Raw genomic sequence first — 25,587 nt, 5'->3', positions numbered from 1 at the left:
ACTTCTAGGATAGGAGTCACTTTTGGTTTCTAGCTCTCAAGTAAGCTTTTAAGAAATTTCTTCAATAATTCATGTTCTGCGATGGGTTTGCCATATTGATTAAGCTTGTTTATAATGTTGGTGAACCTATTGAACATAGTGGTAATATCTTCACTTGGTTTTATTTTGAATATTTCATGATTACAGATGAGAAGGGCAATTTTGGACTCCTTAACTTGAGAAGTCTTTTCACGAATGATCTTAAGTTTTTCTAAAATTTCTTTGGTTATGGTACAACTAGAAATTTTGTTAAACTTTACAAAAGTTAAGGCACAATGAAGAGTGTTAATGGCCTTGAAATTAATTTGGAGTTTTCTTCTTTCTACCTCAATCCACTATTCTCTAGCTTTGGACGTTTTCTCACAAAAGATAAGGTTCACACTAGTGGAAGTGTAAGGACTTTGGGTGATTACATCCTATATTTCAAAATCCACAGCTCTAATGTAAATTGATATTCAAGTGCTCCAATATGAGTAGTTCAATCAAGAAATGAAAAAAAAATGAGCACAATTGATCACCTAGCTGATTTAAGATTTATAAATTCAAGCTCAAACACTTTACAAAGGATATGAGTGGAATACAAGTGTATAAGAGAAGATTTTTGCTCTTTTTGGCTCTTTCAAACTCTTTGGAACTTCTCTAAATTCTTTGTGATCGTTGGAGAGGCTTTTTTTTACTTTAGAGACAACTTCTAGCTACTGGAGGCAAATTCTAGCCTTGTTCTAACTGTTATTTTGTCTTCAAGAATTTAAATTCAAATGTGCTAACAGTGAGCTTTTAATCAGTTAAGGGTGAGCTTTAATCGATTAAGCCCTTTCTGCCCTGCATTGTCTGGCACTTTTAGTTAAAGGAAACTTTAACCGATTATGAACTTTCTATTTTGAAACACTTTTAAGCACTATTTTTGGCCAACCTTTTTTCAACTGATTACTGCACCCTTTAACTAATTAAAGCTTCTCTCTTTTCATCCTTGACTGATTAAAATAAACTTCAACTAATTAAGAAATATTCAAATTTGCATATCTTTGTTTAGCACCTTTGCATGGTCAGCATAACTTTGAATTTGAATTTTGGTGCTTATAGGTACTTTAAACTTGGCTTTTAACTAATTAACCCTTTTGGTTAACCGATTAACAACTTTCTGTTTTGTATTTAATACTTCCTTAATCAGTTAAACCTTGTGCTAACTAATAAAACCTTTTCTATTACTTATGTGCAATGCCTAGTTTGCCTTAACTAATTAAGGCTTCATGTTATTCAATTAAGAACATTCTATTTTCACTAAGTTTTTTCTTCTTTGCTTCTTTAACTCATTAACTCATCTTCTAAATGAGCAAGCTTCTTGACTTGCTTTTAAACATCAAATTTATTTTGAGAATTAAACGTTATCTTGCACATGTAAGTAATGTAGTTAGACATTAATGAATAAAGAATGTTTTGTTATCATAAAAAATACATGGAGTTAATAATCATTAGTCTATGAGGTATTAGAACCATATTATCAATCTTCTGAGCTATGTTTGACCATTTTGCTTTAGACTAAGTGGCCACTCGCAGTTTAATGAGATCTTAAACTTGCTATTATCCTATGATTTCCTATTAAATAAGATCTCATTACGGAAAAGCCAAATTGTCCAAACAATAGCATAAAAAGATAATATCCATACCTCATGATTATCCTCAGATGTACATAGGGATCTCCATGTCAAAAAGAAATGATTTGGACTTTTATGTGTAATCCATTGAATCTCCCATTCTTAGCACCATAGACTCCATATTCTCCATGCTATTTTGCATGTCAAAAATAGATGAGAAACAATTTCAGGTTCAGCTTTACAAGGAACACAATTCACTTGGTTGTCATCAATTAATTTCCACCTAACCAATTTGGATTTGATAGCCACTGTTTGCTACATTAATTGCCAAACGAACACCTCAACTTTATATGTAGCATACCTTATCCAGATTTTCTCCCATAATTCTTTATTTGCATAATATTGGTTACAAGCAAGATGGCAAAAGGATTTACGTGTGAACGTACCACTTGGTGTAAACTTCCAAATAATATTATCTTTAAAATTATTTCCAATTGTAAATTCTCTGATAATACTCCACATCCTTGTCCATTGTGGAAACTCCCTTCCAAAAAGCTGTCTTCGAAGTTTAATCTACCACTGCCGTCCATCATTAGTCTAACTTCCATAATCACAAAGCTTCCCATCCTTATGTACCACCAATGCATATATCCTTAGAAATTCATTTTGCAACGTCACATTTTCTATCTATGGATCATGCTAGAATGAAATAAATTTCCCATCACTTACAACAAATCTTAAATTAGCTATTACCTGCAAGAAAAATTTATTAGTAGGCATTAGAGGAGAAATAATATTTGCCATGTGTTTGGGCATTTACGGGTAACAACAAGGTTGGGTAAAAGGGCACAAGGATCATAGTCATTCTTAGCTACCACAATTGTTTTCCGTAAACTATTTGTTTTGTTCTCATATTGTTATACCCACTTGGTCAAAAAAGCTCTGTTTCTAACTTCCAAATCAAAAATTCTCATACCTCCATTATCCTTTGGATTACAAATAGTATCCTATTTAACATAATGTGCACCATGTTTATCACCATCAACGACCCGATAGAACCTTATTTGAATTTTATTTAGTTGATTCCTAATACTTTGAGGCATCTTAAATAAAGACATAAAAGAGATTGACAAATTGTTAACAACTGACCTTAATATGTAACCCTACCACCACGTGAGAACAATTTGGTTTTCCACTCTTTCAGTTTCAATTCAACTTGTTCAAGCAGAGGCCTCTAGATTTTAAGTGAGTTATTTTGAGAATTTTGTGAGAGACCTAAATATGTAATAAGCTTAGTTTCGATCTTACAGTGAACCTGAGCAACCCAATTCACCTAAACTTCTTCATTAATGCCAATACCAATCAAATTGCAGTTATGGAAATTTATATTGAGTCTAGAAACAATTTGACAATAAAACAAGTTTTGCAAAAATTTTGAGTTTCAAAGGTAAGCATATTAATTTTGAAAAATTTAAATATTACTAATTCAAATACAAATTATATTTTTAAGATGTTATGTAATATGCATTATGATTGAGTATAGTTGTAAATGAATGTAAACAATCAAGATGGATTGAAATGTTAGTTTTTTGAAAGTATTCAATCGCACACACAAACATTTATTAGGTCATGGTGATTTCATAGACAACAAGTCTAAATCTATTAATGTACGTAAATAAATTGATTAATTTTTACTTTAAAGTTAACAATATAATTAAATACTAACCTCTTTATTTTTTACCTTGTAAGAAAAGTATACTTGTACATTATTCTATAAGTATAGTGAAGATTCATCTTCTTAGTTAGAATATGATCTACAAGCTTGGTCTGAAGCAATTGGAGTGATGGAGACTACACGCACTCACATGTTTGGGTTTGGTACTTGTGTGCTTGTTACAATTGTACTTAATTCAACACACGACAATGCAACAACATCTGAGTTAACATGTGGTACTAGCATCTTAAATGCTATTGATACCGCAACTGGGTTGGAAGAAAAAGTGAAAAATCTATCACAAGATTTGGGTAAGATACGTGAGGATATACATGATAAAATTAAGGAGAATAATGTTAATATGATGGCAAAAATGAAAGACGTAATGGCAAAATGTATGAATGAGTTTATGACACGTATAGAAGCAATGATTGTGAGTAATGCGTTTACCAAATAAGAACATGCATCTACTTCTTGTTCAGATTTTGAAGAGTAAAATTGTGAAATTTATGATGTCTCTTTTTTACATTTGAACTTAAATACTTTTTTAATATGTATAAAAAAGCACATTTAACTTTATGTTTAGATCTTTGAAAAAAACTTTATGTTTAGATATTTTCTGTTTATGATGATTTTTCATTGCATCAACTTGACTTTGAATTTCATATTTTAATGCATATTTTTGTTATGAATACTAGATGTTAATTGTAGGTTGCGTAGATTAAATATAATGACTAATGGAATTTTGTTGGTAATGATTGAATTACAGATGATATTTCATAAGCAATTATTAAATTACCAACAAACTTTTGTTGGTAATTTCCAACAAAAATTCATTATAATAACTAAATTATTGATGGAGTTCTGTTGTTAATTTCTAACATAAATCCACAGGTAATGACTAAATTACTAATGGAATTCTGATGGTAATTTTTAATGGATATCTTCCATTGGCAATTTCTAATAGAAATTTGCAGGTAATGACTAAATTATGGAAGGAACTCCGTTGGTAATTTTCAACGAAAAATTATGAAGGTAATAACAAAATTACTGACAAAAATTTGTTGACAATTTCCAACGGAAATCCATAGATCATGACTAAATTACCAAAAAAAATTTCACTTGTAATTTTCAACAGAAATTTGTTTGTAATAATTCACTAATAGAAAATTTCATTTGGTCATTTTTGACGAATTTCGGTTAGAACAAATTTACTGATGCAAATTTTCATCTTTTCCAACAGATTAATATTAAAATAATAAAAAATATGATAACTTTTTTTAACAAAAATTTGTAGTTTTTTCTAACGGAAATTTTTTGTCAAAAAATTTTAACGGACTTCTAACAACAAGCAATAACGTTAACCTTACTAGCAACAGAGTTTTCAATAGAATTTTTCATTGAAAATTCGTTGAAAAAAATCAATTCTAGCAAAAATTTAACTCTTTAGACAAAATTTTCAGTCGAAATTAGTAGGATTTTTTTGTAGTGCTAGTATTAGTGAATAATTATTGTATTGTATTCTTTGGAGGCCAAAGTCTTATGGAATCCGCCTCATAAATCATATAGGTATCGGCCTTGGGTTTGCCTATGGCGCCTACGAATATCTTCCACCACTTTTCCTCATATATAAATTACCTTTGCCGTCAATCTCTAATTCTGCAAACGTCATTCTCCAAATGCTTGAATTCTGAAAAAGGGAAAAAAAAATATTGGGTTGAAACTGGACTTATAGGGCTCTTCAAGATCATATCATTGACATTTTGGGCATAGCAATGAGCTTCGTGAAGCTGCCATGAAATTGTTTCACAAGTTATAAAAAAATCAGACTAAAATGTTTTGTCCAACTAATCTGTATTGGATCCAAAACTGACCGATTCTACTTTTTGGGCTCATTTCTTCCAATTGATAGAAGCTTCCAGGCTTGAACCACTTGAAATTAAAGGAGGATTCATTCAGCTTCCGAAGAGACTGAATCTGCAATGTTTTTATGGAAATTAAGTGGGTTTTCTTTTTGTCCCTAGAATCTGCTAAACAAATATACAATTCGGTACTCTATATAAACTCCTAAAACTTTCCCTTGGAAGAAAACCGACGACCTGATGTTAGTAAAGATACAATCTAATTTTCGCCATATTAGTATTCTCTATGAGGAATTGTAAGAGGCTAGAAATTTGTGGTTGTGGTATACAGGTACAAATCGGCTGTTAACTTTACAATAATCAAATAGCTTGCAAGCCACTACAATGACCATGTTTCAGCCAGAAGAGGAAATTAAAGACTGGGTGGGGAGGAAGACATCTTAGATTTGCTCATGAAGGCCATCTAGTGCAAAAACTCCCCTTGCAAATTGGAGAAGAAAGTTGACGAAATAAAAGCACGCGTCAAGTTCAATTACAGTGTGAATCTCCCTTGTTATTTAACTCGTCTTTTGGCACCTCAGTAATCACAGTTATGACAGTTTTGTCCGTTGGAACTTCGTCGGAACCCTGCAGAGGCTCCAAGGAATCTACTATATCTCGCATTAGAGGCCTTGCTTTCGGGTTCCGGTTCAGGCAATGATAGGCTAGCATGGCAGCTTTGTGAACCCCTCTGATGGGATAATCTCCTTGTAATCTCGGATCTATTACGTTGAGCAATTTCTTCTTCTCTTTGAGGAGAGGTAGAGCCCAATCAGTGAGGTTCTGTTCACGGGCTGGCCGTGACTTGTCTAATGATTTCCTTCCTGTGAGAAGTTCAAGAAGAACAACACCAAAGCTGTACACATCACTTCGAGGAGTCAGATGTCCTGCACAAGATCAGGTGCTGAGACGACGAAGTAAAACACAACACAAACTAAATGGATAATATCAATTGGGAAGCCTAATTTGCTTTTACTTGTTTGTATAGGAGTAATTTTTAATTATTTAAAATCGATTAGGAACAAGTTCAAGTCATTTGACTTCCATCCTTAAGAAAGTTGAATGCATAAATATAGTCGAATGTCGAAACGACTGCTACCAAAAACTTACCTGTCATGATGTATTCAGGTGCTGCATATCCATATGTTCCCATAATGCGAGTGGAAACATGGGATTTGTCTCCTACGGGCCCATCTTTGGCAAGGCCAAAATCAGAGAGCTTGGCGTTGTATTCCTGTTTATTGAACACATAAACAAGTGATAGACATACTTAATTCTTGCTATAAAATCAAGCAGCTTCTTCTGCATCATTAACCCACAAATTCTCATGATAATTAGGGCCGGGAAAACATGCTATATATATACATTTCGGGCTTCAACAATAAGGCTCCACCCTGAGCATGGATTAACTCAAATAAGATGGCTGTTTGTACTAGCGGAGGGAGGTACCCCATAAAGTGTTTAAACATCTTGCCAACTTTGTGTTCAGAGCACGTTCAAAGTACAAACTAGATGAAGGGTTCTTAGCATTTGGCTTTGACAAAAGTAAAGTTTTAAAGAAGTGACAGCCATCATATCTGTCAGCGACTTGTGCACTAAGATCATATCTATGGCTCATTAATACCCTCGGTCGCATAGTAATTATAAATAAAGCCTTCTCCAGTGTTAGGGCCACATTACCACACCCAACGTTTGAAAATTAATAACTTATTTTTATTATAAATAAAAAATTAGTATTTTTCTTATATTGACGTCATTAAACTTAGTTAAAAAAAATTAAAGAATTTCATCTTCACTTTTACTTTTAACTTGACAAATTTTAATATTTTCTTTAAATAAGAGTACAAGTTGAAGGTTTGAGTTCAAAAAATTTATTGGGCTTGTATTTCTAGTGTTTTTTTTTTCTTTCTTTGAAAAAATAGTTTATTGTATCATATCCATCTCTTTTAACTGCTTACATCATTTTCTAATATTTTAAGAGGTGGTTTGTGTGTGGCAAATTATACATTTGATAAAATTCCCAAATTATGCTTCTAGAATTTCTCATTGACTGGTTCAGCTTTGACATGAGTGATTTTTTTGTGTAGTAAATTAAATTGGATGCATCAAATTATGTCATCTTCAAGCTTATGATTTTTGGGAAGTTGTAGAAATAGGGAAGGAACCTCCATCTTTAAGGGAGAATCCAACATTTGCTCAATTGAAGCTATATAGTGTGGAGTGTTCCAAGAAGTATAAGGCCTTGTCTTAAATTCAAAATGATGTGCCTGATGTGATTTTTACAAGGATCACAACCTATGACTCTCTCAAGCAAGCTTGGGACAAGATCAATGAAGAGTTTCAAGGCATAAAAAAGAACAGGCAATAACAGCTTATTAACTTGAGGAGAGAATTTGAGAATCGCAAGATGTAGGACACTGATACTGTCAAGCAATATTCATACCAGATCATGCCCGTTGTGAACAATATAAGGCTGCATGGTAATGAACTTACAAAAAGAAAAAAAAAAAAAAGAGAGAGAATTGTGGACAGATAATCACCACCCTATCACAGAAGTATGAGTCGAAGATTTCCTATCCCTCGAAAACTTAAAGAGATCTCTCCAATATTTCTTTCTCAAAGTTGATAAATGCTCTCTGTGCTTAAGAGCAAAGAAGGGCTAATAGATAGGAGGCCGTGATGGAGAGTGCATTCCAAGCCAAGGAGAAAGAAAAGACTCATTAAAGAGTAAAGGGTAGAGAACAACAAGGCAACAGAAGGGAGAAGTAGAGAAAAGAGGTTGAAAGCCGTAAAGATGGATGCAAAAGAAAGTACCCGCCAAGCTCACATTGTAAGAAAACCATTCATTTGGAGAAGTAGTGTTGGCATGGGCCTAAGATTCAATGTAAGTCTTGCAAACAAATGATTCATATAGAGAAGGTTAGCAAGAATAAAGGGTTACCGCAGAATACACAAGCCTTAAATGCAGAAACCAATCAACAAAATGAAGAGCATGTGTTTGTTGCAACATGTTATACAGCCAGAAGAAAAATGAGTGATGCTTGGTTGACTATAAGTGGTTGTGCACACCATATGTTTTGAAATGAGAGAATATATCGGGAACTTGACAGATTTGACACTCAAGGATCAAAATTGGCAACGGTGACAAGTATTTCCTTATATTTATTGATGATTATACCAGAATGTGTTGGGTTTACTTCCTTCAACTGAAATGAAAATTAGCTGATGTGTTTTGGAACTGCAAGGCTTGGATTAAATCAAAGTGGCTAAAGGGTAAAGTAATAAGGTCAAACAAAGGGCCAAAATATACTTCATCAAAATTTCAAGAATTTTGAAATGAAGCTAGTACATGAGCATCAATTTACCATTGCCTAAACCCAAAACGAAAATAAGATAAGTGAGAAAGAACAAGAGAATAATGGCAACGACAAGATGCCTATTGTTTGAGAAAGGGTTACCAAAGAAGCTATGGGCAGAAGTTGTCAACGTAGCAGTCTACCTGCATAGACTTCCTACAAAAGCATTGAAGGACTTGACTCCTTTTGAAGCATACTTTTGGGTGCAAACATCAAGTGCAACACTTGAAAGTAATTGGGTGCATTTGTTATACTCACATTTCAGATGTCAAGAGGGATAAGCTAGAGAAAAAGGTGGTTACAGGCATCTTTATTGGCTTCAGTAGCATTGCCAAAGGGTACATCATTTACAACCCTCTCTACGAGAAGGTGATAGTTTGTAGAGATTTGAGATTTGATGAAGGGGCGACCTGGAATTGGGAAAAATCACCGATTGAAGAAGTCTAAGATAAACAAAGGGGATTTTGATGGAAGAAGAAATGTCGGATGAGGATGCAATTGATGATGTATGTGTATGAGAGATGCAATGTGGCTATTCTAGAGCCTGACATCTTTTAAGAAGCTACAAATCTGTTGTTTGGAGAAAGCTAATACTATATGATTTTCAGATGATTGAGAAAATTAAGAAATGGAAGCTTGTGGACAAATTAAGCCATAAGAAAGGGATTGGTGTAAAGTGTGTGTTAAAAATCAAACTGAATGCTGCTGGTTCTGTAACAAAATGATGGAAAGAATGGTTTTTAATAGGTATGCACAACAATATGGGATGGATTACTTAGAAACCTTTGTACTAGTTGCAAGACTTGACACAACTAGGTTGTTAATGGCCATCGGGCACAAAACCATGGTGGATACACCAGTTGGACATCAAGTTTTATTTTTTAAATGGAAATCTTCAAGATGAGATTTTTGTGGAGCAACATAAGGGCTTTACTGTTCAAAGGTAGTTAAGAAAAATTGTTCAAAGGGCTTTACTGTTGATGATATGAACCATTGGTTCAAGTGTCTTTGCATGGAACTCAAAGAAGAAAGACACGACAGCAGAGTCAATAGTAGAGCCAGAATATACAGCTATAGCTATGGCCGTAAATCTAGCAATTTGTCTTAGAAAATTGACGAATGATCTAAATTTTGCACAAGAGGACGCCACAGAAATCAAAGTTGATAATCAATCAGATTTTACAATAGCCAAAAATCCTACGTTCCATGGAAGAACAAAGCACTTGAAGATCAAGTATCATTTTGTTAGGGAAGCACAACAAGAAAAGGAAGTCAATATAGTCCAGTGTAGTTCTGAAGACCAACTTGCTGATATCTTGACCAAGTAACTACCTGAGGACATATCTATGATGCTAAGAAAGAAAATTAGAGTGTGCAGCAAAGCAGCCAAGGAGGATTGCTGAATTATGACTGGCTATGCTGCACTTTGCCTACGCAGATCATCATTAGCCACTGTAAGATAGTTTATTAGCTTCAAGAGCTGGTTTGTTTGTTGCAAATTACATGTTTGATTAATTCCGACGTCACAGTTGTAGAATTTCTCCTTGTCTAGTTCAAGTTAAACTTGAGTGGTTTTTGTTGTATTAAATTAAGATTGATGAATAAATGTAGCTTATAAGATTGGTGCAGTCTACTTTGACAAATTTTCTAGTTTAACTCCAGTTTTTGTAGCATAGGTTAGCTTGTGATTTTTGATATATCTGATTTTTTTGTTGTGATATTTTCAGTGTTTAGATAATAAAAAAAGTAGAAGCAGTTAGCAAACTTTGTGGAAGCAGGCAAGTTCTTTGACACTACCTCCCCTTTATATACTTGTCTTAAGGTGAAATGAATTAAGGGAAAATTTCAAGTATTTTCTAGGCTTTGTTTTCTTTTTTTATTTTTTTTATTGTATCAAACTTTGGTATTCTTGAGAATTTAGTGTGCAAATCTTTAAGTTTGTTTTCTGTAAATACCAAAGAAAATATCTTATTTTCCTCTTTCTATCTTCACAAAATACCAAGGACATCACTATTATATTGATCCATGCCGAAACAAGGTCCTGGCCTTGCCCAATATAATCAGAGTTCTAACTCCTAATTATAGTTACTTTAGAAGAAAAGAGCACAACAAGTTTGAGTAAACCAAGTGCTAACCAGGTCCAGTAGAATATTAGATGTCTTAAAATCCCGGTAGATGACGGGCTTCTCTGCTTCATGGAGAAAGGCAAGTCCTTTTGCAGCACCAAAAGCAATCTTCATTCTAGTAGACCAAGGAAGAGGAAGCAATACTCCTGTAACAAAGGATTTTTTCGCTAGTTACGTATAACAAATGGTAAAGAAAACTGCAGGCATGCTATGCCTACCATGATACCCTGGATAGGTTAGTACATTACATGAAAATAGCTTATGCTATAGAGAAAGTAGATAAATCCTCCTAAGACCATATGGTAACCTTTGAGGCTAGTATACCGGGAATGATTTCCAACTGAAACAAGCTACTGTAGTATTTTAGCATATTATATAAAAGAAGCTTTCTTTAAGTATCTCGTCTAGAGGACTAGAAACCATCCTAGTAGCTTTTCAATTGCTGTCTTAGGTACTAACTTCTCCGTTCTATATACATGTGATCTGGCTAAGAATGATGATGAACGTATTCCTTTGGTTGTTGGGAATCGGAGTTCCCATTGATTGGAAGACGAATGAAACAGGACTTGTGTTAGCCAAAGCAAATGGTGTTCTTTTCTTGGTTTGCCACCAAATGTATATCGTCCAAGGTATTTTCAAGGTTTCTACATTGGCATGTCATTGATTTAGTGATGAAATCTACTTACTTGAGAAAAGATTGTTTTCCACACTGCCACGAGCCATATACTCGTATATCAGCACCCGATGGTCATCTTCGCAGCAGTAGCCAATAAGTTTCACCAAATTTGGATGAGAAAGCTGACCCAGAAATATGACCTCTGCCTAATAGTCCACAAAGCTACTCATCAAATTCGTAGGAAACTCAAAGGTTCATGCAGCAGAAGAGGTTAAAAGGAAAACCAAAAATTAAAAAACAAAAAGAGAACGAAAGACTACCAGCCATTCTCTGTGTCCTTGATAACTGTTATCACCATCATGCACCTTTACAGCAACAGCAAGGGGCTGAAGCCCCTCCCTCAAGTCCTCAGAAATCAACCCTTTATAAACACATCCGAAACCTCCTCCACCCAACACACCGTCCTGCCTGAAATTTCCAGTGATGATCTTCAACTCTTCGAATGTGAATGCAATCAACGGATTCGCAGCAGAATCACGACGTAGGTCTTCTACTTCTTTGGGATTGGAGGGCAACTTACTATCGTCCCTCCTTTGTTTCTCTGAGGGACTGTGGTCTTTTGGAGACTCTGCAAAAGGAATATATATACATATATGCATATATAAGCGCAAATGGCGTCATTTATGTAATACTCAAATCCTGAAAAGATCAAATCGTTTTTCTGTTGTTGAAGGAGAAGATGATTAAAGCATTCAATTTGCAGACCTTTTAACAACCAAAATTGTTAGTGCCTCAAACCTGATATGCAAAGGCCAGGAAAAGGATTTCCTTAGACTTGTCTGAATTAGTTGAGGCAAAGCACCTCCTTCACTCTCCTTCTCTTTTCATTTCTATTTTAATTTACATTTGTGATCATACAATAAGCTGCCCAACATCAATATTCAATTAAGATTTCTGAGTATTAGACATAATTCAAGTTTTGGGAGATTTCATCAGCACAAGATGAGAAGAAAAAGCAGAAAAGAAATGCTGATTTTGAAGGAGGAAATTATTACTTCCAGAAATGCCTTTTTATATTTAAAAAATAGTTGTCAAAGTTTACTAGCAATATTATATAATATTATTGAGATAAGAATCAGGGCACTACAGTGACAGGCTTCCTTTTGTAAAAGGAAAAATAAAAACCCACTACTCTTTGTAGTGGGAATAAGGAAGAGTTAAACAGAAATACATTTTGCTCTTTCTTTTCTAATTCTACTTGCAGAAGATTGTCAACATCAAGAACATAAATCTGTATGAAAGGCATTCTATATATGACCAAGAGCGACAGAGAGAGAGAGAGAGAGGACAGAGAAATTCCACAAAATTGATTCAACGAATCTAGGAACGTAAATAATGAAAGAAACATTATGGAAAAGAAGCATATTTGACATATCTAAGATTCATGGTAGGAACTGAATCCAATAAGAAAAGAAGAAGATAACACATAAATCAGATGTAAAAAAGAAGTCAATGAAGCAGAGGCAAAAACAGAGGAAAACAGAGTAGTTGCTACTTGAATTAAGTTTCAACTGCAATTTTACAAATTTCAATTCGAAAAATAGTGATGGAAGAAAATAAAAACTTGCATTCTACGATTTTGTTTTTAAGGAAGAAAAGCAATTACATAAATTTAATGAATGAAAAAAATAAATCAAACAAACCTGACTTAGCATTAGATGAGACTCTGTAAATGGAAGGCTCCCACCTACACAAGCAATTCCCCATTATAGCGTAAAGCAGCAAGAAGCCAAAGAAAAACCAACTTCCTTCAGAAACAACCCATCATCAAAACCAGAGTCATTTGAACGTATCTTTAATCTTTAGTAGTAAAAAGAAGAAACAAAACCAGAATCAGCTAAAGGAAAAGAAGACTCTGTTATCATGAAGACAGAGAGATGTTGCTTGTGGGAAATTGTGAGGACAGCAAATTGCGAAAACGGTAATGAAAGAGAGAGAATTCTTGATGGCAATGATGGGATGAATGTTGAGGTGGGGGCTAGTTCTTGGCTATGGCGGAAATGGGCCCACAAAGAGGAGAAGAGTTTGTTTTTGTTTTGCTTTGTTTCGTTTTGTTTTAGAGTCAAAATATTCAAAGTTGTGTTGAAGCTTTTGTGCCCTTTCGCTTTAGTGCGCATGTTTGATCCTCCACCAATCTCTTTCTATCGCTATTCCCTTGCTCTCATCTCTCAACTGTAGCACGTAGCGTGGGTTTGCTCTAATTCTCTCTCTCTAATGCCGTTTTGTTCATGTTCTCACGCTTCCACAGCTATCACACTACAATCTACAATACCATCACCCAACCTCTTCTGAATGAACTTTGCACCCACCTTACCTACCATTCCCTTTGTTTCTTTTTTTTTTTCATTTTTTTTGTTAATTAATTGTTACTTTATATTGTAGTGCTACAACGTATACATCCATTGCTGGGGCGAAGTTGTCCATGACTTCATCTGCTCCACCAACTCAAACAATTTACCAATTAAAATGCTAGCTAGGCGTAGGCATTTCATCTTTTCTAGAGAACCTTTCTCTTGAGTTTCGCATTGTGCCATCTTCATGTTACCCTGAGCAGCTATGGTGCTATTTATATGATTGAATCATTTGATCATTTGCATGCCAATTGCTCAAAAGATTTGCCTAGGGCTCTCCAGATTGTTTCATTTTGCTCATTAATAAAACCGGAATGAACATATATATAAAGAGTGCAGAGAGAAGATTTTGTGGCGCGCTAAGCATGATAGGGGCTACAACATGTTGGCTACACCCCGCTTGAGGAAATGCTTAACTGTCGGTGTGGTGTTCCTTGTTCAATGTATGACGACGACGATGATGATGGGTGCAATCCATATTCCGTCACCATCGTTCATCAATGACTAAGGAACAGGCTCAATCATTAACCTCGTCTTGATTATATGTCCAACTCAAGAAGAAATTTGAGGCAACTAATACTTTATCACATGAGATCTAGTTTGAGGTTTGAACGTGTTGAAAAAGATAAAGAGGGCAAAGACTCGGTGATATCAATGTTACTCGCACTAATACAATGTTTGTTCAGGATTTGCCAAGTGAATTATGATTAAGAATAAGAATTCAAGCGAAAGAGAAGAAAAAGCAGAAAGTACACGCCTGTGTGTGGATTATTTCAAGACAAATGTTTTAATTGCAGAGGAGTATAACGATTCAGCTTCTCCTTGAATATTGTTGGTTCATGTGGGCTGTGGCTCAGTTCAATATTCAATATTCCAGATTGGGCATATAGAGAAAGTGAACTAATTAATCGGTTTTTTTCAAAACAAAAAAACCGTCATGCATAAAGTGTTGTTGAAAATAGCTCTTTGCGTAATTTTAATTATTTTTAGTCAAGATAAATTAATTTTACATAAAATTACTTTTACTGAAATTAACACATATGTTTGGGTCAGCGCCTCAAACCAATCCATATGTTTGGGTCAAGTATTTTACCATTTTGATGTTTCAACTTTCCTCGACAAACCAAGCTTTCCTCTACAGACCAAGCATTCCTCGCCAATCAAAGAAAAAACCTTGAGCGTTTTGAGCATTGATAGAAACATTTTGAAGTGGTTTAAGCATAAAGGTATTTTTCTTCATTGATTATGTTGTTAAATAAAATTTGGTGTGCTGTTTAAAGTTGTTGATTTTGTTAAATAGAAGTTGGTAGTGTTAGTGGTTTTTGGGTTGAACGCTGAAAAGGCATGTATGACTGGTTGATAAGGCATACATGACTGATTTGTGCGTTAAGTTTAGGGGTTTTAGGCATTACGTGTCTTAGGATTTGCATGGCTGGTTGATAGGGCTTGCGTGAATAGTATTAGGTATTAATTTTATGAGTTTTAGCCATTACGTGATTTAGGGTTTACATGACTGGTTGATATGGGATTACGTGATCAGTTTTTAGGCATTGCATGACTAGTTGATAGGATATTACGTGACTGATTTTTAGTCATTGCTTGACTAATTGATAAGAATTGCGTGATTGGTTGATAGGCATTACGCGAGTGGGTTTTAGTTATTGCTTGAATGGTTTGTAAAGTATTGCATGAATGGTTTTTAAGCATTACGTGACTAGCTGTTAGTTATTGTATGATAGGTTTTTAGGCATTGCATGATTGGCTGTTCATCATTGCATGACTAGTTTTTAGGTATTGTGTGACTGATTGATAGGGCATTGTGTGATTATGTTAGGAATTAGAGAATATGGTGCCCTGAAAAGCAAGTATATTATCATACTTAATTTTATTAAATTTATTTGTAATGAAAGTACATTTTGATAATAAGACGAAGAGTTTGTTTTAAGTAAGCATTCATTATCTAGTCATTAACATACCATAATTCTATTGAAATATTAAAATACATTTGCATGAAAAATCATACATAGGAAACATGTATTTTAATTGAATCTAAAAATTGTTCATAGCCATATAAGAAAGTTGGTTACTTTATTGTGTTAAGGTTGTAGTGTCTATATTACATCCAACGAAACGAATGCAATTCATTACAGGAAAATGATGAGTCTCAAATCATCAAAATGGTTGACTTCAAGTAATGACACTATAACATGAACTGAAATCATGTGAGAATCATATTTAAGTTTAACCGTTACTTAAATCTTGATCTCACATTTATGCGTTTGGTTATAGTAGAATTGAAATCCTGATAGATAGTGGACTCGTGTTTAGTCTCCTTATAATATTTGATTTACTATGAGCATGATCATCATAAAGTGTTGATCTAGACTCTGTATTTTGGGATTCTAATCAAGATGAACATTTGACAATATATATCCAAATAATGGAGTTTATAGCATTAACATCACTACTAGTGATTTCAGGAAGATTAGTGATTAATTTGAGTCCAGTGGATTGATGAATTAGCTACTCATCACATCTAGATACTCAATGGATTAGATATAGAGTATTAAATCAATAATTGGATGAAATTTAAGACTAGAAAACAAAATTTACATAAAGGGTAAAACAATAATTTCATATTTTGTCATTCAATGGTTATGAGGGTTCACAATATAAGGTTTGCAATTGGACAACTAATAATTAATATCAAGTATTGAATTGTTTCTTATAATTATAGTTAATCTAAGAGTGCAGCTTTGAATCTATGGTGGAGTGAGTTCATGGTTAATAAGCTTAAATTATTTTTTAATAAGATTAAGAATAATTCTAAGTTTATTAGAGTTTGGAATATCTATGCTCAAATAGATTTTCCATTTAATTTCGTAGAATTCAACTTGTTTAAGTTGGAAAGCATGTTTTATTTGATTAATTAAATTGTGTACAAAAATGACAATTTTAACATATTTGTCTAAATTTGAAAACATGTTTGGTCTTAATTTAGATAAGAAAATATGTTTATCCTAATTTAAGACAAGAAAAATATTTTTTATCTTAATCTAGATAAGAAAATATATTTGTCTCAATTTAGACAAGATAAAATATTTTTATCTTAATTAAAGACAAAAGTTGTTTTAAATTAAGATAATGTTAGAAAGATTCTTACAAAATGAATCTAGACATCTATGTTGATAAAAAGAGACTCCATGTTTAACTATCACTTTTTTTATTTATTATTAATTTTTTAAAAAAGAAGATAATAATAAAATAAAAGTTATTATCCAATAAGGAGTTTTATTTTATCAAGAACATTAAATGATAATTAAAGAATTAAATTATTTATTTTTTAATTTTAATTTTGATCATTATGGAGCATGTTTGATGCTTCCATAACTCTATATGGATGGTCAAGATCGCTTCAATGGTGTTTGATTTTGATTAAATCTTTGAGACAAGAGTTTTAATAAAAAGAGAAGAGATTGAAAGAAAATAAATGAACGTACTTTTTTCTTGAAAAAGTTTTCAGTTGTCACTTATCCTTCCTCCACCAAAACTTTACCATTTCTTTCTTCCTCTCTCCCATTCTTGGTTGAATTTTTTTAAAAGAAAAATAGTCACTAATTTTTAGGAGGAAAAAAGAGACAAAATTGGTTGTCATCTTGTAGTCTAGCATTCCACACATTGTCCACTTAAGGTTCAAGTTGAAATCATTCTTGAAGAATAAGTGGTAAATTGTTTGGTCGAGAAATCATTCATTGGTGTGGTGGTGTTCGAAAATAAGAATCTCAAAATAAAAGGTATCATTTGTTTACTTAATAGATTTTCATTTGTTTTGGGATGTGATTATATTGCTTGCAATAATAATGATGTGTGTTTCCGCTTGTGTAATTAGATTGCTTGCTTCCTTTATAAAAGTTTTTTTTTGAAATCCATGCTTTACACAATCACATCAATCCACTAAGATCCTTCTCTAACATATTGGTTTTAGGTATTGTGTGATTGTTAATAGGCATTACATGACTGGTTGATAAGGCATTACGTGACTGGTTTTTAGGTATTATGTGATTGATTTTTTGACATTACATGAGTGTTTGATAGGGCATTGTGTGATTGTTTTCTAGTCATTGCTTGGATATTAACGCTTTTCAATTCTTTTCTCAACTTTAATACTTGTAGTATATATATGTTTTGTTACTTAATAAGCGATACTTCTCACGTGCTTCATGTATTATCTTTTAGTCTTTTATGTATGCGAATATAGTAAAAACTAATTCATGGTTTTTTTTTTAATCTTCCTTGATCATATTTGCTAACTGGAGATGTTATCTATTTTTTATTACAGATGGCTAGAACAAAATAGAAGAACATGGAAGCTTTGCTTCATATTATTAGGGACTAGTGGGGCTTCAACACTAGCATTAACATCCACTGTAACTGGACGCAGTTGCATGTTATAGGAGAGTCACTATAGAAAAAAAATGAGTTGGACATAATGAAAAGAACATGCTTCAGGAAGCTGATGGACATCAAATCAGAAAAAAAGTTTATTCTATGAAAATCTCATGCATAACCTACTATTGTGCAGAATAGATGAACCCGACACTATTGAGATGAGTTATGGTTTACCATAGGCAATACCAAGGCCTTCTTCTTGAAATGTGAGTTCTGCCTAGTGCTAGGGCTCAAGTTCGGCCCTATGCCAGATGTTATTTTTAGTCCCTATGAGGTCATCTTTGGTGGAATTAACGAGAGATTATAGGGGTGGAGAACGAAGTGAAGCACCAAGATGTGTTAAATACGATTGAAAGACGGCAGTTTGATTAGGACAAAGACACAACAAAGATATCCCTTCTTTTAATTGAGAACAATATTTCATTCGATTAGGACTATAGAAGATTGATGACTCCATGGTTGTTTTCTCTAGTTGAGAACATTGACTAGTAGAATGCATTCCCATGGGTACCTATGTATGGAGTTTGACCATGGACTACATATCAAGGAGCTTCCAAGTTCCACCAGTGCGGATGTCTTAGAAGAAACGTTACCACTTATGTGGATTTGTATGGGTGCTTCAAGAAGTGTGCTGTAAGGTTTTTCATTTTCCTTTACACATAAGATTTTATTAGGTGTTTATAATGCTTTACAATTGACTTGCAGTTCTCGCATTGTGATGAGAGGCCCACAAGCCTCCAGAAGATGATTGTAAATTTGCAGAGTGAAAGCAGCGTGAAGAACGAAATGATATTATTTTTATTTTTTATTTTTTTTGTAATAAGTCAACTATCTTTCAACCTAATGGCATTGCATGTTTTGATATAGTTGTGCGCATTAGGGACCTCAAAGCCAAATGCGAAAGAGTCCATGAAGGCATATTGGGTTGATATTGATGTTCCTCTATCCCAAAGGCATCAATGCGTTCCATTACAGCAGTGGAAGGGTCAAGCAATATTTGGTCCTAAACATAGGCAAAAGATCATCATGCAGTGTAAGGAGAAAAGAGTTATAGGAGTCGTTAAGTAGAGGCACATTACAGATGAGAAGGTCGATTCCCTTTTTGTCATTCTTGAGGTTCCTGTTGCTCAATCTTTAGATGATGAATGCGACCTGTTACCGTGTCCTCAGATGCATGCATTCTTAAAACATAAGTTAAAACCAATGAGGATGTAGTGGAAGAAAGAACTATAGTCACTACAATTGAAGATTCAGCAAGAGATGCAGTCAATGCAGTTGAAGATCCAACGGGAGATCTAACAAGGGATGCAAGTGCTAGAAGACCGAATTGTACGTCAGCTTCTTAACCATGTTGAGGTATGAGCTTTTAGCTTTTTTCATTTTCAATATATAGCATTTAGGATCTATTTGATGTTTTAATGTGTTTAAATTCTGTCATTGTCTAGGGTTAGTTTATCGATCAATAGGATGGTGCGCTAAACAAAGAAAGTGATGCCCATGGGGTAAATGGTGATGAGCCAACTGGTATTGATGAACCAATTAGTTAAGCTCAAAGCTCACCTCATCTTGCCCCGCATATAGATCCTCTTTATAACTTAAGTCCAATTAAGGCCCCACATCTTACTCATAGCACAACTCTACTTGAAGCCTCACAACATGCTTAGAGCACACTTTCTCTTGAGGCCCCAGCTCAGGTTGAAGATGCATGGCTGAGCAAAGCCAGCAAATACCTGTGAAGCCCTTACGTTAATCTCTTATTAGTCCAGGGCAAAACAAAAGCTGCATTGAAGGACAAATACGAGTAGTTCAAGAATAATGAGCAAGCTAGGTAAAATGAAAACATTACATGGTATTAGGCATTACAGTTCAAAATAATTGAATCCAACAACCTTCTGACGCTGATATTTTATATGTGTAGGGTTAGCATTGTGGGCATCGTAAGGCAAGAAGGCCTTAAATTTTTCAAGTTAATAGAGAAGCAAGATGAGTGCTTGAACAACCAACACATTGACGCATGCATCAACATCATGTGTAAGTGTAGTCAGGAGCACCATTCCTTGTTGTATAAGTAGAAAACATGAATTGTTGACACAACTTTTTATGTAAGTATATTATAATGAGTTTTAATTATTAAAATATCTATTAAGGGGCTTAATCCTTGTGCGTCTAACTATTGAGCATAACTTAATTGACAGGAGATTTTGCATGCCTTATACAGTGAAATGGACTTTACACCCTCTAATATGAAGTTCAAGCTGACGAAGGCAGTTATTCCTGAACTTCTACATGATTATGTCATGGGTGATAATTCGCTGTAGGGGAAGCCATGGCATAAGGAAAACTCGATTTTGGCACCATGCCATTTCAATGGCCACTGAGTTTAGTGCATATCAACTTTTACAAATGGTGTATAACGTTGGTAGACTCCTCATATGGTTGTTTGGATGCAATTACGGCTCTATTGCGTAAAGATCAAATGCATCCTTTAATTGAGTTGATTCCCATTATATGCCACAAGTCTAGGTATTTTGACAGTGAGAGTCAGAAAAAATGACCTTAGACGTGGATGAGTTGGCAATTAAATCGTGAAACCCTAGTACAGGAGGATAAGAATACTTGTGGGGATTAGGTAATTGCAGCAATGGAGTGGCTGATCAGTATGCATAGCCCAACCTTGAAGAAAGACACCATCGAAGGGCTAAGGAAAATATATGCACTAGAGATTTTTGCTAATAATATTGAAACTTAAGTTTGCAACTTTGTTTATTTTTTTGATTCAGACTTAAGTTTGTAAAGTAACTTTGTTTGTTATTGCTCCAAACCATTAAGTTAGACACTTTTGAATAATGTATAGCTTTACAATTGTGCAAATCATATCTTTTGTAGTTAGATTACATCCATAACTAAACTTGAGCATAACACATGGGCATTGTGTGATCTACGCATTGCGTAACTGGTTTAAGGCATTATTAGGCATTGCATAACCCCACATCAAACGTTGTATTACGTGATTTAGGCATTGCGTTACCCCACATCCGGCATTACATTGCATGGCTTAGGCATTGTATGACAATCTTTTTAGCATTGTGTGACTGGATATTAGGCATTGTGTGATTGGCTTTTAGACATTACATTACCCCACATCCAGAATTACATTGCATGACTTTGGCATTGCGTGTCTGCATATTAAGCATTATGTGACTAGCTTTTAAGCATTGCATGACTTAAGTATTTCTTGACTTTCTTGCATAATTTTGAAAGCAAAAACTCTATTTTTTAAGGCCCTAGATGAACATCTATCGATAGATTGCCAATATCTATCAATAGATGACTTACCAAGACTAATAATCTATCAATAGATGGTGTCCCCGTGGTCTTCCTTAAGTCTGACAGACCACATTTTTCAATAGATAGCTCTATCTATCGATAAATGAGGACTTGAGACCAAAATAAAAGTTTCTCAAAAAATCTATTGATAGATGACCTCCCAGGTCTAAGTACTTGCATGCAATCAATCGATAAATGTTACAATTTATCGATAAATGCTCTCTTTTAAAAGTTTCCGTGGCTTCATTTCTCTCAAACCAACGATTTTTCCCTTCCTCTCTCTCCTAAGTCCTTTAAACTTAACCTCATCTTCCTTGATTTTTCAATGGATTAAAGTTATTTTTCCCTCTTTTTCAACCTTCTACCTCTAACCTTTCATCAAATCTATCCTAAAATCCTGCCAAATTTCTCATTCGTAATTCCTAAACCCTTAGTTTTTTCTCTTCGATTATCACCTTTTCATTGTGATTTGCAACAAAATGGCTTGATTAAATCCATTTAATCCACAATCTTTACCTTTCCACTGAATCTTTCATCCCAAATCCCTCACATGTCCTTAAACTCCACTATGAGTCAAAGGCTTAAACAAACTAAGGTAACTACTCATCGGGCTTCTAGTGGCTCTATTGGAGCTTAATCTTCCTCTACTCCTGATGAAAGTTCTTTCTTTCCCAACTTCACTCATCCATCGTATGCCCAGAAATTCAACGACAACTTTGCCAAACAAAAGGTAATACCCAAGCACATTATTAACTTTAATTACTTGGAATCCATTCATTTTTTGTATCTTGCCAATTTTTAGTATTTAGGTTGGACTCATTAGTTGAAATTGAATTAGAAGTATTATGAGAACTTGGTTAAGGTCTTTTATTTAAATGCCACTCAAAAGTTTCCTGACTTCGGAGTTCGATGAATTAGTCTCACATGACGATAGGTTTACCACTTACGTCATGGGCAAACGAATTCTTGTCAGCCACGCACTTATTGATCACATCCTCAAAATTCATACCTATCAGGATGATCTTAGATATGTTCTTGATGAGGTACCTTTTGCTCTGCTTTTTCTTATCCTCCAATCAATGATCGAGGTAGCTCTAGTTGCATGAGGTTCTATTTCATTGATCGTGTCCTCCACCTCATCATCATTCACACCATCTTCCTTCGTGGCTCCAATTACTCCACAATCACCCAAGAGGATCTTTGGTTCCTCTTCAACATCCAATTCAACTGCTGGATTGATCTCACTATATTCATTATGGATGACATGCTTCGCACCATCCAAGGGATCATCAAAAACCTCCTTTATGGTATGTTGGTGAGTAAGATAATTGACTATGTTTTTGTTGACACTTGGTGTGATCCACCCAAGTCTTATGCCCTATTCAACCCTATTAATGAGCACACAGGTAACAAGTTGGGTTTTAAGTTCAAGAATGGCAATTAGGTGAGGAAGGGTGTCATAGATCTTTTAGTTTTTGATGGTGAGGGTCTTGAAGGCCATGATGGCAATAAGAGGGAACCAAACGCTTATCTTGCTAGCCCATCCATTGCTCAACCTAGTAGCCCACCTATGTCTATCACCTTTGATGTTGAGCATGCCTTCACTCAACTTCTCTCATACACAGAGACTGCAGACTCACACTTGACTATGCATATAGATGTCTTAAAGGTGCTAAATCATGAGATTTTGTAATGCCAATGAGACTTGGAGGATGATTTTAGTTTTTGCTTTCCACCACCACAGTGAGCTTTCATAAGAGGCATTTTTTCTATGCAATTTTGGATTGCGTCATTGTATGGTTACATGTGCACATCATCTCTATGCCTCATGCCATTTTGGATGTTCTTAGCTTGTTTTTCAAATGTAAATTCAAATGTTTGTTTAGTTTTTTTTTTTGATATTTGCTTTACGTTCTCAGATATGTTTAAATGGTGGATATTGTTGACATCTTCATTGATTATTGTTTCAATTGTGGATATTATTGCCCTATTTCCTATTCAATGTTCAGCTGGTGGATATTGTTGGATTTTGTTTCACTCTTTAATGTTTATCTCAATGATCTACTACATATATTTAACAAACTAAGTGATCAAAATTGTTTTTCAAATGTTCAAACATGTCTAAATGGTCCTTTAAAAAAGTTTAATAAAAGAACTAAGCACCTTAAATAAGAAACAAGGAAAAAGGCTCTTTAAATTTGAAAAATGTCATTAATCTATCAATTGTTTAATGTTTTTGGCACTAGGACTTTGAAGACTATGAACATCTATCGATAAATGCTAGGCATCTATCGATAGATTACCAACCGAGAACCATATTAAAGGACCTTGACTTTAATCTATCGATAAATACATGGTATCTATCGATAGATAGGCACCCTAAAATGATTAAAGAAGACCATGACATGCATCTATCGATAAATGCACAGAATCTATTGATAGATAGCCACTTGAGGATTTGAAAAATGGGTCCTAAATTGAATCTATCGATAAATAGCCTCAAATTTGAAAGATGCTGAATACAATCTATCGATAGATCAATAAGACAATAGGTGTATTGTAATTTTATGGAAAATGTGAAAAAACTAAGAAGCATAAAAGAGGAAGATGTTTGCTATGTTGAGATAGTCTTGTCAGTCATTGAAATTCAACTATTTTACTCGACACTCAACATCCACATTTCTTTTTTCACACATCTCTCAATTACAACCAATTTTTTTATAGTTTTTTTATGCATGGACATGCAAAAATCGTTTAGCTATTGCCTAATCCATAACATTTGTGCACATAAAGATTAAAAACATAAAATAGGCACTTTCTTTCCAGAAAGTAATTAACAATGATGCTACACGTTTAATCTGTTAATGGCAATGAATAATACATACTGGGATAAACATTAGATTTATAAACAATGATCAAAATATCATAACAAGAGTATTATGGATCCATTAGTTAAACAACATACCAAATCATGGTTTATGTGATAAATTTCATTTAAGAAGCCATTGTCTTTGTTTACAAGACCCCATATGTTCTCAAACTTTGTCATTCATACTGGACAGTTGTTTTGTGTGCATCTAGGTTGTTTACAAGTTGAACATGCTTTCTGTTATTGTCGTTGTTGAGGTGTCGATTGACTGAAAAATGATATCAGATTTGTTGATGAAATTGCAAATGGTGTTAGACAATTTTGTTTATTATGACCGTAGCCCTTAGATTATGAACATCTCTATTGTCAACTGCCTTCACTAGCCAATATTTTTTTTTTCTCTTAAGTCTTCCTACTTGACCTTGCTAAGGTGGTGGAAAAATGATAATTTGTTTCACATCGTGGGGGATTTCCCAGTCACTGAGATGTCCAATTGGGCGAATGGGAACAATATAAACCTCTACCCAAGACCGAGTATTGTAATAGTCAGAGCAGAATTCAATGGCTAAACATTTGCATTTTCTGCCAAGACAATAAACTCACAATTGAGGAACCATGTAAAAGTTCAATTCATTATAAAGCAAAGAAAAAATATGGATATTCATACCTTATTGTCACCATGGCATGGTTATAGGGGAATAAATAGGTTTGGAACTCCACACAATAACATGTCTTGGTGGATAGGTTTACCACTCTATCTTTACTCTTGCTTATAACTTAGAATTCCACTCGATCGATTACTTGCATAGAAAAGCGACATGCTTCATTAAACCATGTGTTTAATAGATTGGTAGCCTAAAGGTTGAAGGGTGTGGTCAAATTGAGGGCTTTCTTATGTCAGTCATGGAACCAACGCTGAAACATGCCTCTGATGCACTCGATCAAGACAGTGATTGACATTTTTCTTGCCTACCTCAGACACGAGTTAATACACTCCGCAATGTTTGATGCATTGAGTTTATAGCACTTTACTAGTGACCATGAATGTGCCCATCTCTTACGGTGTAATTTCATAAAGTAGTCGTAATCTTTACAAATCTATTTCAACAGATTTATATGTATGTTGAAATTGGCTACCCTATAGCAGTTGGCTACAAGAGTGAAAATTGTTGCAACATCTTTGC

General features: G+C 34.2%; 1 protein-coding gene across 1 annotated transcript; it reads right to left on the bottom strand.

Moving 5' to 3' along the window:
* Positions 1-5,257: 5,257 nt before the first annotated feature.
* Positions 5,258-13,467, bottom strand: LOC110412853 (Protein kinase superfamily protein). The gene is made up of 6 exons (XM_021423494.2): positions 13,051-13,467; positions 11,668-11,975; positions 11,418-11,553; positions 10,741-10,877; positions 6,360-6,483; positions 5,258-6,136 (listed from the first exon to the last, which is right to left on the bottom strand). The coding sequence occupies exons 1-6, from the start codon at positions 13,112-13,114 to the stop codon at positions 5,739-5,741; spliced, it is 1,167 nt and encodes a 388-aa protein (XP_021279169.1). The 5' UTR covers positions 13,115-13,467; the 3' UTR covers positions 5,258-5,738.
* Positions 13,468-25,587: the final 12,120 nt, after the last annotated feature.

The sequence above is a fragment of the Theobroma umbraticum genome, unplaced genomic scaffold (assembly GCF_002168275.2).
Source record: "Theobroma umbraticum cultivar Fairchild unplaced genomic scaffold, ASM216827v3 scaffold_95.0, whole genome shotgun sequence".
Classification (NCBI taxonomy): domain Eukaryota; kingdom Viridiplantae; phylum Streptophyta; class Magnoliopsida; order Malvales; family Malvaceae; genus Theobroma; species Theobroma umbraticum.
The sequence above is the reverse complement of the archived record's forward strand: the minus strand, read 5'-3'. Positions and strand labels throughout refer to the sequence as shown.